The 13,768-nt window shown below is 37.8% G+C and overlaps 2 protein-coding genes across 2 annotated transcripts; both read right to left on the bottom strand.

Moving 5' to 3' along the window:
* Positions 1 to 920, bottom strand: LOC135618282 (thaumatin-like protein 1b). The gene is made up of 2 exons (XM_065119161.1): positions 848 to 920; positions 1 to 758 (listed from the first exon to the last, which is right to left on the bottom strand). The coding sequence occupies exons 1-2, from the start codon at positions 900 to 902 to the stop codon at positions 85 to 87; spliced, it is 729 nt and encodes a 242-aa protein (XP_064975233.1). The 5' UTR covers positions 903 to 920; the 3' UTR covers positions 1 to 84.
* A 10,463-nt stretch (positions 921 to 11,383) lies between these two features.
* On the bottom strand, positions 11,384 to 12,198 carry LOC135620187 (thaumatin-like protein 1b). Its single transcript, XM_065122913.1, has 2 exons — positions 12,144 to 12,198; positions 11,384 to 12,057 (listed from the first exon to the last, which is right to left on the bottom strand). The coding sequence occupies exons 1-2, from the start codon at positions 12,196 to 12,198 to the stop codon at positions 11,384 to 11,386; spliced, it is 729 nt and encodes a 242-aa protein (XP_064978985.1).
* Positions 12,199 to 13,768: the final 1,570 nt, after the last annotated feature.

The raw sequence follows: 13,768 nt of genomic DNA, 5'->3' as shown, positions 1-13,768 counted from the left end.
GAACTTTGAAACTCTTCTTTTATTTATGCTCTCTCGAGAGCCAAAGCGAGATAAGAAGAAGCTTGTGATAGATGTACGTTGGTTTCAAGGGCAGTAGGTGATATCGTAATTAGCCCCCACGCAGGTGAAGGTGCTGCTCTTGTCATCATAAGCATAACTATAAGCTTGAGGACACGCATCCTTGAACATCTTGGAGTAGCTGGTGGGCTTGCATGTGTCCGTGCTATTGTACTGGCCCCGGCAGCAGTACTCGTCCGTGTCGAAGGCTACGCATGCGCTTTTGCACCCCACCACGCTCCCGTCCGGTGCCAGCATCTGCAACTCCGTGGGGCACCGCGCGTTGATGTTCGTCCGGCACGACGTGCTGTCGCAGTTCGATCCCCCGCTGGGAAGGACCGACACCGGCACGTTGAAGCCGTCGACGCAGCTCACGTCGTAGAAATCCTTGCCTCCGTCGCCCTGCAGGGTGAACTCGACGAGCGTGGTCGGCGGCGCTCCTCCCGCCCCATTGCACGCCACCTGCCCAGTGCCGCAGTCCCCGGAGAGGCACGAGAATCTACCGGACGAGTCGGTGGAACATTTGTGCCGAGCCCACAGCCGGCCACCCCAGGCGGGTGGCGCATCCAGCGAAAAGGAGGCGCCACTGTCCAGCTGGAATCCGGTCTGGGAAAGAGCAGCTTTGTCGGAATTGTTCAGCGAGGCAGGCCAAACAGGGTCGGGGCAGTTGTTCTTGAAGTTAAAGGTGGTGGAGTGCGCGCCTGAAGAAGCACCGACAGGTGTCGTGCATGAACACACGACGTAACAATGGCAAAGGAAGGCATGCATAGAACCAGTGATGATAACAGACCTGAGATCAGGACGGCGACGAAGAAGGCGAGAGAGACGAGTCGTAGCTGCGCCATAGAGGAAGGCTCCGGAGAACTAAGAGGAGTTGGGGTGAGACGAAACGTCGCAGTGAGGGGCACTTTATATAGAGCCAAGTTGTCGTGTGCATGGACTGACTGTGTACATGAGATCTGAGATAGGTGTACCGACCCAAAGGTGGCACCGTATGCAGAATGCCGAATCTGGGATCGACATCCAGCATAGGAAGGTGAATAATATGGTCCATATGCATTAATTTCTTTCCATCTATTCTAAATGAAAGACACTTATCAAGATTTTGATACTTAATGACCAAGTCATTAAAATTAGAAATGAGATAAAGAGCGTTAATGGTTGGTTGTCTTCACAGTTTAATTACTACGCGTAGCTATCAACTGTGTTGCTATCCCAGATAGAATTAGCTACGTAGGCAAAGATACTAACCCAAAAAAATACATATAGGATGTCTTGTGTCTCTGGTGAAGCAGCCGTCCGTCCGTCCGTCCGTGTTGGATGGCAAAGCGAATGTTAGGTGCTTTTGATGTTGTTTTTTTTTTTCTAAATCTTGAATGAATGAATAAATGCACGATGAAAATTAAATTCATTTCTAGAAACTATAATGACTTGGAACTAATCAATTTAATGACTTGGATCTAATGACTATAATGCCTTGGACCTAATGACTTTGAACTATAATGCCCGATAAACATAATGACTTGGACCTAATCAATTTAATGACTTTGACTAATATAATACACGATGTTAAATTCATTACGTAATATAATGACTTGGACCAAATCAATATTCAAAGTGAATGATCAATAATAATATAATATACTAGAAAATCAATATAAGATTTACTATGGTTCAACCTAAATCCACTATGAAAACCAAATTCTTTAGTACGTGAGATCAATTATAAGATCATTAAGTTATCCTCACTCGAGCCTAATCCTCTTTTATACCCAATCATATAGATTTTACAAAATTTATATTTTTTATTTCATCATCTCTAAAACCCTCATAGAACACCCGATTTGTGCACCCTAGGAAATAAAAAAACCTAAGAGTACTCAAAGTATTCATCGTATCTTACTGTTTCCCCACCAAACCTATAATATATTTATAGAAAAGTCAAATCCTAAATCATAATTGTTTTTCTCACAATGATTTCTCCTTGTAATAAGATTCCTTATTCTTTTTAAACATTGGTTTAAAAATCTTAAAATATTTATTAATCCTAACACTTTAGATTTTTTTTTTTTCTAGAGGGATCAATTGGGCATAAGAGACATGGTTTGTATTAGGTGGTTCGGATGGATTTATGTCCATGACAAATACACCATGAGCATATATATATATATATATATATATATATATATATATATATATATATATATATATATATATATATATATATATATATATATATATATATATATATATATATATATTGGTCACGTTAGATACGTTATTTTTATCCTGAATAAATAAATCGAGTGCAGAAGGAATGCTTTGGGCTTGGTCAATCACGGATGGTTCAGATATTTTGATGTCTTAAGCAAATGTGAATGTATCATATGCTGAAACAACATATTAGTCACATCCGACAGATATATATATTTTCTGACGACACATCATATGGTGCAAATATGTACTATCTATACATTTGCTCTCACTACTGTATCATATGCAGATGCTTGCCGGAGTGGTAAAGTGCTTCGCTCTCAATTTTTCGTTCTAATAAGAGTATGATGTTGGGCTCACAGGTAAATTGCTTGGATTATACGGCTGGGTTTGAGTGTCGAGAGAGAGAAGCTAGATTCTAATGTATCGATTTCTTCTCTTCCGACCTATCGAGATAGAGAATCTCGATCCTCCTTCACTTGTGAGTGCGATCGACATGAGCAAATAATCAACTTAAAGGTGCAATCGAATTGAAAGCATGATTATGTATGACTGACTTGATGGTACAATCATTTTGAGAGTGAGGTCGATTTGATTGATGGTGATTATTTTAAGAGTAATCCTCTTAAAAATATAATTATTGTAAAAGATATAATCCTTTTAAAGATACAATCAACTTAAAATACGATGGTGTATCATTATTTTGGAAGATGTATTGATGATGGCCCTAAGAGATTAGGTTGTCGTATCAATTTAGTCGTACAACGACGTTGATGTTTTTTATTTTGGAATTATACACTATCTCTCATATGACTTGATTTCACGAGATGAGAGGCAAAGTCATCAAGATTATTGATCTCTACGCATTTTAATTTTGTTGTTCTTCCTTATCACTGATGGGGATATAAAAAGGAATAACCTTTGTATAGGAACAAATACTAGAAGACCATAATACGCAGCGGAATAAAATGGAAACACAATCAAACAAAACATCAAGATATACGTGGAAAACCCCTTCAATGTGAAGGGTAAAAACCACGGGGCAAACTAAAGATAATCTACTATGAGAATAATGAATATATAAATCTCAATCTCTTGCCCAAAACCTTGAGATGAGAACACTGCTAGATGATTGAGAACAGTCTCTCTGCATTATCCTTGTCTTCTTCCCTTTCTTTCTCTTGTTTTTCTGCCTTGTTCTTCTCTCTTTGTTGCTACGAGGATGTCAACGTTGCTGCCTTTTTCTGCCTCTTTTCTGCTTCTAAAACGTAGCCCTCACACCCCCCTTATATTGATCTAGGGTTAGGTCAAAGGGGTGTGGGTTGTGGGCTGATAAAGCCCACCATGGGCTGAACCCACTTTGGACTGCCAGCCCAACAACCTCCCCCTTCAGCCCATAAGGGAGGCTGTCCCATGACTCCTCAATGTGAAGCCATGCTGACCAACTGTCGGCATATCTCTTGTCTTTCTTTTGGTAAGGTCTTCGTCAACATGTCTGCTCCGTTGTCATCTGTATGAATTTTCTGAAGCTGCAACTGCTTCTCTTCAAATACATTTCGAATCCAGTGGTATCTGACATCTATATGCTTTGACTTTGAATGAAATATTGGATTCTTACACAAATGGATGACACTCTGACTGTCATAATGCACCACATAATTTTCCTATTTCAGCCCCAATTCTTGTAAGAATTCTTTCATCCATAACATTTCTTTGTATACCTTTGTAGTAGCAATATATTCTGCTTCTGTGGTGGAGAGAGCAATACACCTTTGTAACCTGGATTGCCATGACACAGCTCCCCCTGCAAAAGTAAGTACATAACCTGAAGTGGACTTCCTCGTATCTATATCTCTTGCCATATCTGCATCTGTATAACCTGTCAACATAGGTGGTCCACCTCCAAAGTTTAAACAAACTTTAGAGCTCCCTTTGAGATATCTAAAAATCCACTTCACTGCTGCCCAGTGCTCTTTGCTTGGATTTGTAAGAAATCTGCTAGTAACACCCACTGTATATGCGATGTCTGGCCTTGTACATACCATTGCATATATTAAACTTCCAACTGCTGAAGCATAAGGAACCTTTTGCATTTTCTCCTTCTCCTCATCACTTGACGGACTCTGTTCAGAGCACAACTTGAAGTGACCTGCAAGAGGAGAACCAACTGGTTTTGCATTGCTCATATTGAATCTTTCCAATACCTTCTCTATGTATTTCTTCTGTGACAATCAAATCTTCTTGTTTTTCCTGTCACGAGAAATCTGCATGCCTAGTATTTGCTTTGCTGGCCCCATGTCCTTCATTGTAAAAGACTCACTCAGTTCCTTCTTCAACCTGTTAATTTTAGACATATCTTTCCCAAGAATAAGCATGTCATCAACATAAAGTAAGAGAATAATAAAATCCTCACCAAACCATTTGATGTACACACAATGATCTGAAGCCGTTCTTTTGTATCCATTTTCTATCATAAATGAATCAAACTTTCTGTACCACTGTCTTGGAGCTTGCTTTAGCCCATACAAGCTCTTCTTCAACTTGCAATCAAAATTATCTTTACCTTTGACTTTGAAGCCTTCTGGTTGCTTCATATAAATTTCCTCCTCCAAATCACCATGAAGGAAAGCTGTCTTCACATCTAACTGCTCAACCTCCAAGTCCTGGCTAGCAGCAATACCAAGAGCAACACGAATAGAAGACATTTTAACAACAGGAGAAAATATCTCTTCAAAGTCAATACCTTTCTTTTGACCAAAGCCTTTCACAACCAATCTAGCTTTGTACTTTGGTTGAGAACAATATTCTTGAGTCTTCAACCTAAAAACCCACTTGTTCTTCAAGGCCTTCATTCCATTTGGTAGCAGCACCAAATCATAAGTGTGGTTCTTCTGAAGAGCATCCATCTCTTCCTGCATAGCAACTAACCACTTCTCTTTCTGCTCACTCTCAACTGCTTCATGGTAACTCTCTGGTTCACCTGCATCAGTAAGCATAACATACTCATCTGTAGAGTATCTTCTGGAAGGTTGACGTTGTCTAGAAGATCTTCTCAACTGAGGTTCTGCGGGAACTTGCTCTCCTACTTCTTCTTGCTCAACATGTCCTGCAAGTAAATCAACATCAGGCTCTACACTATTTTCCTGCACATCTCCCCCATCACCCTGATATACTGGAGGAATAACTGGGTCACAATCTGCTAATCCTTCTGCAGAAGTCTTGGCTCGTGCCTTCTTCTTCAAATCCTCAAAGGTTTGATCCTCAAAGAAGACCACATCTCTGCTCCTGAATACCTTCTGCTTTTCTGGATCCCAAAGCCTGTAACCAAACTGATCATGTGAGTAACCAAGAAAAATACATTCTTTAGACTTACCATCCAGCTTGGACCTCTCATTATCTGGAACATGTGCAAATGCACGACAACCAAACACTCTCAAATGCCTGTAGGAAACATCTTTCCCTGACCATACATACTCTGCAACATCACCATCTAGGGTTGTACATGGTGATAAGTTGATCACACCAACTGCAGTCCTCAAAGCCTTATCCCAAAACCTTTTGGGTAGCTTGGCCTGTGAAAGCATACATCTGATCTTTTCCACGATGGTACGGTTCATCCTCTCTGTAATTGCATTATGCTGAGGTGTACCAGGAACCGTCATCTCATGTTGGATCTCATGTGACCTGCAATAGTCATTAAACAATCCTGCATTCTCACCACCATTATCTGATCTTATGCATTTCAATTTCCTTTCTGTCTCCCTTTCAACCCTGGCATGAAACTCTTTGAAGACATTAATAACCTGATCTTTGGTCTTCAAAGCATAAGCCCAAACTTTTCTGGAAAAATCATCTATAAAAGTGACAAAATAAAGTGCACCACTTATACCAAGAACATCAACAGATCCACCAGGAGTTTTTGTCCTCAAATGACCACATACATCTGTATAAACACGGTCTAAGGTATGCATTTTTCTAGACAAAGCAGCACTAGCAAATGAAACTCTATGTTGTTTACTAGCCAAACAATCAATACAAGGGTTCAGATGTATACCTCTGAGATCTAGCAATACCTCTCTCTTGGAAAGAGCTTGCAGCCCCTTCTCGCTCATGTGTCCCAATCGCCTATGCCACAACTCCATACTGAAGTCTTTCTCTATAGCATTTAACTACTCACCATAAGCTTTAGCCTGCAACCTGTACAAAGTATGACATTTCTTTCCACTAGCTATAACAAGAGAACCCTTACTGAGCTTCCATTGCCCTTTGTGAAATCTGCTTTCATACTCTTCATCATCTAGTCTTCCAACTAAAATTAAATTCAGCCTCAAGTCAACCACATGCCTCACATCCTTAAGTACCAACTTGCAGCCAAGGTTGGTCTTTAAATGGATATCACCCATGCCAATGATGTCTGTTGTGCCATAGTTGCCCATCTTGACAACACCAAAGTTTCCAGACCTGTATGTAGCAAAAAACTCCCTCCGTGGTGTAGCATGATAAGAAGCACCTGTGTCAATCACCCACTCAAGATCCTGACACACACAAGAAAAAATATCATCAGAAGGAGACAAAATCAAATAATCACCACCCTGCACTGTAGTTGTAGTATTATCCTTTGACTCTGTAGACTCCACTCCTTTTCCCTTTTTCTTGTTCTTCTTAGGTTACTTACATTGATTCTTGTAATGTCCTTTCTCATCACAGTTATAGCAAACAATATCTTTTCTTGATCTTGACTTGCTCCTACCCATACGTGAACTGCTTCTAGACTTTAACATTCCTCTGTTCTCTGAGATAAGTGCTTGTGAATCATTCTGAGATGTTGCCGAACTCTTTCTTCTCAACTCCTCATTCAACAAACTGCTTGTTACTTGACTCATAGTGATAATACCATCTGGCGCAGAATTACTAAGGGAAACCACCAGTGTCTCCCAACTTTCTGGTAATGAACTGAGAAGTAACAATGCCTGCAACTTATCATCAAGAGACATTTTCATAGAGGATAACTGGTTAGTAATACTCTGCATTTCATTCAAATGCTCAGCAATAGAAGCACCCTCTCTATATTTTAGGTTCACAAGTTTTCTGATCAAAAAAGCTTTGTTGCCAGCTGTTTTTCTTTCATAGAGACTTTCCAATTTTTTCCAAAGAGAATATGTAGAAATTTCAGTAGAAACATGGTGAAAGACACTATCATCAAGCCACTGTCTAATAAACCCAATTGTTTTTCGATCTAACCTCTTCCACTCATCATCTGTCATAGTTGTAGGTTTTGCACTATCCCCCTGCAAAGGTCCATACAAATCTTTGCAATACAAGAGATCTTCCATTCTTGGTTTCATATCATCCAATTGTTTCCATTCAAACTAATTATGCGAGAAATATTACTGACCTCCATGTTCAAATACAAAAATTAAATCACCAAAATCCTGCTCTGATACTAGTTGATGGGGATATAAAGAGGAATAACCTTTGTATAGGAACAAATACTAGAAGACCATAATACGCAGCAGAATAAAATGGAAACACAATCAAACAAAACACCAAGATATACGTGGAAAACCCCTTCAATGTGAAGGGTAAAAACCATGGGGCAAACTAGAGATAATCCACTATGAGAATAATGAATATACAAATCTCAATCTCTTGCCCAAAACCCTGAGATGAGAACACTGCTAGATGATTGAGAACAGTTTCTCTGTGTTATCCTTATCTTCTTCCCATTCTTTCTCTTGTTTTTCTGCCTTGTTCTTCTCTCTTTGTTGCTAAAAGGATGTCAACGTTGCTGCCTTTTTCTGCCTCTTTTCTGCTTCTAAAACGCAACCCCCACACCCCCCTTATATTGATCTAAGGTTAGGTTAAAGGGGTGTGGGTTGTGGGCTGATAAAGCCCACCATGGGCTGAACCCACTTTGGGCTGCCAGCCCAACACTCACTAATAGAGGACTTTAGCTCTTACGATTGGTTGTAGGTTAGAGAACATCATCTTGCTACATTTATTTAACTCTTAGAAAATACTCGATAGACTTTTATAATATAACTCATCTGGCCCAAAGCTAACTGTCTTTTTACAACCCATTGCCCTTCGGTCTCGTAGGAAAGCCAACTAAGATCCTCTATCCCTAGTGAAATATTTAATTGTTGTTTAAGTAGATTCGATGATATGTTGATCTAAAAAGGAGTTTTAAATATAAATCAATTCTTTTATGTTATGAAACAAATAATATTTAATTTATTATGAAATTATCGTATTAAACTCCTCTATTTCTCCTACGTAAGGATAGCATGCATAGAACCCTCCATGTTCATCCGAGTGGAGCGAGGTTATGATATGAGCAAAAGAGACATGAGCCAATTGTGGAAGAGATAGATTACCTAACTTTTTATATTTCATCATATGTGAATTTATATTTTGATAATTAAAATTCTGCATAATTCTGATTTATTATATTTAGAAATCATTCTATAAATTTATTATTTATTATTTTATTTTGATTTAATACATGAAAAATTCAGATTTATTATTATTATTATTATTTAATTTTATTTTGATCTCTCTATCTGAATGTTTCATAATATTTTATCTGGAACTTTTATGTATTACAGGATTTTTATATTAATTAAATAATTTTATTCATAGAAATAGTTTTTAAACTAGTCTTATAAGGATTGTATGTTAGTTTAATTAAATTATGATTGAATTGAGTCTGATTCAAATTAATTAAATTGATTCAACTAGGGTTCATATAAATTAAAAACTAATTAGGGTATGATTCATGATGTCAATAGATTATTTATGAGTTTAAAGATATCGAGATTGAACTACGAGTTTGATTATGATCACTTGATGAACAAGTGATCTACTAAGATTAGTATAAATGTGACATCTCCTGTGCCTTACATGATATGAGCTTCATGCCCATTATATAGTGTATAATTTGGAATTGTTGGAATTATGGACTTGAATGCTATTTTTTATTCATAAAGATATATTTTGAATATTTTTAATTATGTTTCTGTTTTGAATAAACTACTATGCATGTTTAGAATTTTATTTCTTTAGTCAGAAAATTTCAAGTATTTTTAGGCATTAATTTGGAAACAAATATATTTTGAATCTTGTTGGTTATCTATCTATTTACTCTGAATAATTTAGGATATATTTTCTCTACCCTGAAATGTGTTCATATGATATTATCTGAATTATTCATGATTTATTGAACTTATAATTTCAAAAACACTAGTTATTGATATTTAATTCATGAAAAACAGGTTTGTAATATAATAAATTATGTTTTTGCTTTTAGTTAAATAACTCTGATGTTTGGAATTTTTATTTATTTTTATATGGAATTTTAAAGCTATTATATGATTTGTTTTGAAATTTTAAAATTTTATGAAAACAAAAGTGGATTAATCTTATTTGTTTTGATCTACAAGTTTGATTATGATTGCTTTATGAATAAGTGATCTACTAAGATCAGTATGAACGTGACATCTATTAGTAGATCAGTATAAGTGATCTACTAAGTTCACATGTATTATGTGTTGTTGGTGGGTTGGATCAAACCTTAACCCGATGCCTAAACACGGGTTGAGCCCAAATCCGAGCCTACAAAAACCTTTGCAGCTTTGGTTTCACCACAGATTTGGACTAGAGTTAGCCCATGGCATCTGTGTCGACCCAAGTTTTCACTGTTCATATTTCCATGTATTCTGCATAGGTTGGCCCATTTATTTTGACTTATTTTATGAGTTTGGCCCTAATTGATTCCTAAATTAGATCCGAACCGAACCAATTTATTTGATTTTGATCGGTTTAAAGTGCTTCTGAATTTAAACTCATTTGACCCATATTAGACCTAATCAATTCTTCTAAGTTAGACGAAGTTATGATAGATTCAAAACTAATCTTATGAGGATTATTAGTTGGTTAAATTAAATTTATTTTAATTAAGCTCGATTTGAATCGGTTGGACCAATTCAACTATGATTTAGGTCGATCAAGAGTTAATTAAAGTATGATTCTTGATGTTGATAGATCATTTATAAGTTTTGAGGTGTCGAGATTGATTTACAAGTTTGATTATAATTTCTTGATAGATGAATGATGTACTCGGATCTTCATTAGTCATGCCTCACATGGTAAGAACTTTGGGGCCATCATCACATGGTGGGTAGCATTCATCGGATGGATTCCCATATATGAACCCTTTATTATAATTTTTTTAATATATATATATATATATATATATATATATATATATATATTTTTTTTTTTACTTTGATGGATAAGAAATATTATTTTATTTACTACTGGGAGTATGATATGAATTTCATCTATGGTTGGGAGAGACTCAAGCCCAAGAGCATCTTCATTTGTTGTTAAGAATATATTTTATTAGATATATACTCTCTCGTATTGAAAAGTACATACATACATCCTCGCTAGATCCCTAGAGGGGTCAATTAAAAAAATATTTATAATTAATTAATATTATATGAAATTTTCAAAATATTATATTTTAGAAAAATATTACTGTCAATTAAATTTATTTAAAAAATAATCTTAGTTTTAATGCATTATAATCAGAAAAACAAACTCTTATTTCCTTCCTTTTACTACTATCCAAACAAATTATGTTAATTAAAAAATATATTTATAATTAACCTTCTCTATAAGATAACCTATTCTCGTTAGCAATTAAGATTATATTCTATCGGATCCATACTTTCTTACATAAATGCTGAAAAGTATATACTTGCATTCTCTCTATATGATAACTTTCTCAAAAACACCGATGGTATTTCTCATATTTTGCTCTCAACTCTTATCATAGTCTACAGATACTTGAGAAATAAGAAAAGGCATACCTTAATTTTTAGGATTGTTTACTTTTAGGAAAAAAATTTCTCAAATCAAGATCTCTTGTTCTCCTAGGATATTAACTCCAAAAATTTTAAATTATTTTAGAATCGCAACATGGTATAATTTCATAGTTTTGTTGCATGCATTTTGTTCTCTAGATTGATGATGAACAAAAAAAAAAAGTAGAAGTCAAATAACATTTAGGTAGGAATTCAAAAACTCTTTTAATGTTCTTCTTCTGTCAAGGGCAGAAGGTGATATCGTAGTTAGCCCCCACACAGGTGAAGGTGCTGGTCCTATCATCATAAGCATAACTATATGCTTGAGGACATGCATTCTTGACGATCTGGGAGTAGTAGGAGGGCTTGCAAGTGTCCGGGCTACCGTACTGGCCCCTGCAGCAGTACTCGTCCGTGTTGAAGGCTAAGCATGCGCTCTTGCACCCCACCACGCCCCCGTCCGGCGCTGTTATCCGCAACTCCTGGGGGCACAGCGCGTTGACGTTCACCGGGCACGACGTGCTGTTGCAATTCGACCCCCCGCTGGGAACGACCAACACCGGCAAGCTGAAGCCGTCGACGCAGCTCACGTCGTAGAAATCCTTGCCTCCGTCGCCCTGCAGGGTGAACTCGATGAGCGTGGTCGGCGGCGCTCCTCCCGCCCCATTGCACGCCACCTGCCCAGTGCCGCAGTCCCCGGTGATGCACGAGAATTTGCCCGCCGAGTCAGTGGAACACGTTTGCCGAGCCCACAGCCGGCCTCCCCAGGCGGGTGGCGCATCCAGTGAAAAGGAGGCGCCATTGTCCAGCTGGAATCCGGTCTGGGAAAGAGCACCTTTGTCGGAATTGGCCAACGAGGCAGGCCAAACAGTGAAGGGGCAGTTGTTCTTGAAGCTAAAGGTGGCGGAGTGTGCGCCTGAAGAAGCATCAACAAGTGTCATGCATGAACGAATGACATAACAACGTCAAGGGAAGGCATACATAGAACCAATGATCACGGACCTGAGATCAGGATGGCGACGAAGAAGGCGAGAGAGACGAGTCGTGGTTGCGCCATAGACGAAGGCTGCGAAGAATTGAGAGGAGTTGGGATGAGATGAAATGTCGAAGTCAGGGATGATTTATAGCGGAGCCAACGTTGTGCGCATGGATTGTTATTATTCATGATGTCTAAGTTAGTTAGGTCCGCCAAATATTGGATTGGATTGCCATCCAAAATGGGAAGGTGGATAATATGGTTTCTATTTATTCTAACATCCCCAAAAAAAATCTATGTTATAATAGAAATGCATTAATCGCATTAATCGCAATGGGAAGGTGGATAATATGGTTTGATAGATATATCATATATAATAGAAATGCATTAATCGCATAGTCGGAATATTCTTTTTTATCATGAGTGAATGCATAGTACACAAGGAGGGGCACCTTGGTCACTCAATCACTTTGGACACTTTTTTTCTAGATGCGCAAGAGTTTTGCTTTCGACTTGGTCGATTGCACTAGGTGCTTCAGATGTTTTTCTTCTAGATAGATTTAGACGAACGCAACGTGCCTTTGTTGACCTGCTAAGATTTGGCAAATCTTACGAAACTTGTAGTGTTGATGTGAGCAACAAATTATTATCATCTTGGTGTTGAGACTCTCTTATGTTTAAAAAAAGATTAAACCTAAAAAATTAATTAACTCTTTGTTGTACCTTCGATTAACCCTTCTCGACTTGAGTCGTATTATCGTCTTATCGATTTGAGCATGTCATGTGCATGACTTCACTAAGTCAAAGTGATCATCTTGATTATGGTCATGAGGGACTTTGAGGTGCAGAGCAGTCAGAGAAAGTTTCGAAGATCCAACTAGAAGACACAATCATCTCCAAGTTATTTTAAAGGCACATCCAACATAACATTATGGTCAACTTGTTGACGACCATCTCGAGGACATGACTAACTTGAAGAAAAAAACAATTGAAAGTTATAGTTGACCTGAAAGCATGATTGTCTTGAGAACATAAGCGACTCGATGGTGCAACCATTTTGAGTGTGAGGTCAACTTGGCGGTGATTGTTTTGAGAGTAGCTCTCTTGAGAATACAATTGTCGTGAAGGATATGCAATCATTTTGACCATATGGTCGACTTGAGAAAGTGATGATATATCATTATTTTCAAACACGTGATGATGATGCCAAGAGATTGGGTTGTCGTCAACTTAGACGAACAAAGGTGTGAATGTCATTTGATTTTGTAATGAGATATAGCTAATACTATATGTCGTCCCCTAAACGACTTGCTTCAGACAATGACAGAGCTAAACTCATGAAAATTGTTGATCTCTACATTATTTATTAGTGTTTTTTTTCTTTTTTCTGACGAGAGGGATTTGGTTATTTATAGGTATGAGAACATCATCTTATCATGATTTAACTCTTATTCGAAAATACTCAATAGGCTTCTACAATGCAATGCTACCCATCTCGCCTAAAGCTAACGATGCATTCATGCAACCCACCACCCTCCTGTCTTGTAAGAAAGACAACAGTTAACTCCTTTGGGCACAATCAATCGTGTTCACGCCGATCGACATCCTGCTGAATTCTAACGAAATCTACAAGATTATAGATAACCCTCGA

The sequence above is a fragment of the Musa acuminata genome, chromosome BXJ2-8 (genome assembly GCF_036884655.1).
Source record: "Musa acuminata AAA Group cultivar baxijiao chromosome BXJ2-8, Cavendish_Baxijiao_AAA, whole genome shotgun sequence".
In the NCBI taxonomy this organism is placed as follows: domain Eukaryota; kingdom Viridiplantae; phylum Streptophyta; class Magnoliopsida; order Zingiberales; family Musaceae; genus Musa; species Musa acuminata.
This window is presented reverse-complemented; position numbering and strand designations above follow the sequence as displayed.

Excerpts from the sequence above, each read along its gene's own strand:
- LOC135620187 (XM_065122913.1), bottom strand. The coding sequence starts at position 12,198 with ATGGCGCAACCACGACTCGTCTCTCTCGCCTTCTTCGTCGCCATCCTG. Across the intron at positions 12,058-12,143 it reads CGTCGCCATCCTGATCTCAG|GCGCACACTCCGCCACCTTT; the intron begins GTCCGTGATCAT and ends ATGCTTCTTCAG.
- LOC135618282 (XM_065119161.1), bottom strand. The coding sequence starts at position 902 with ATGGCGCAGCTACGACTCGTCTCTCTCGCCTTCTTCGTCGCCGTCCTG. Across the intron at positions 759-847 it reads CGTCGCCGTCCTGATCTCAG|GCGCGCACTCCACCACCTTT; the intron begins GTCTGTTATCAT and ends GTGCTTCTTCAG.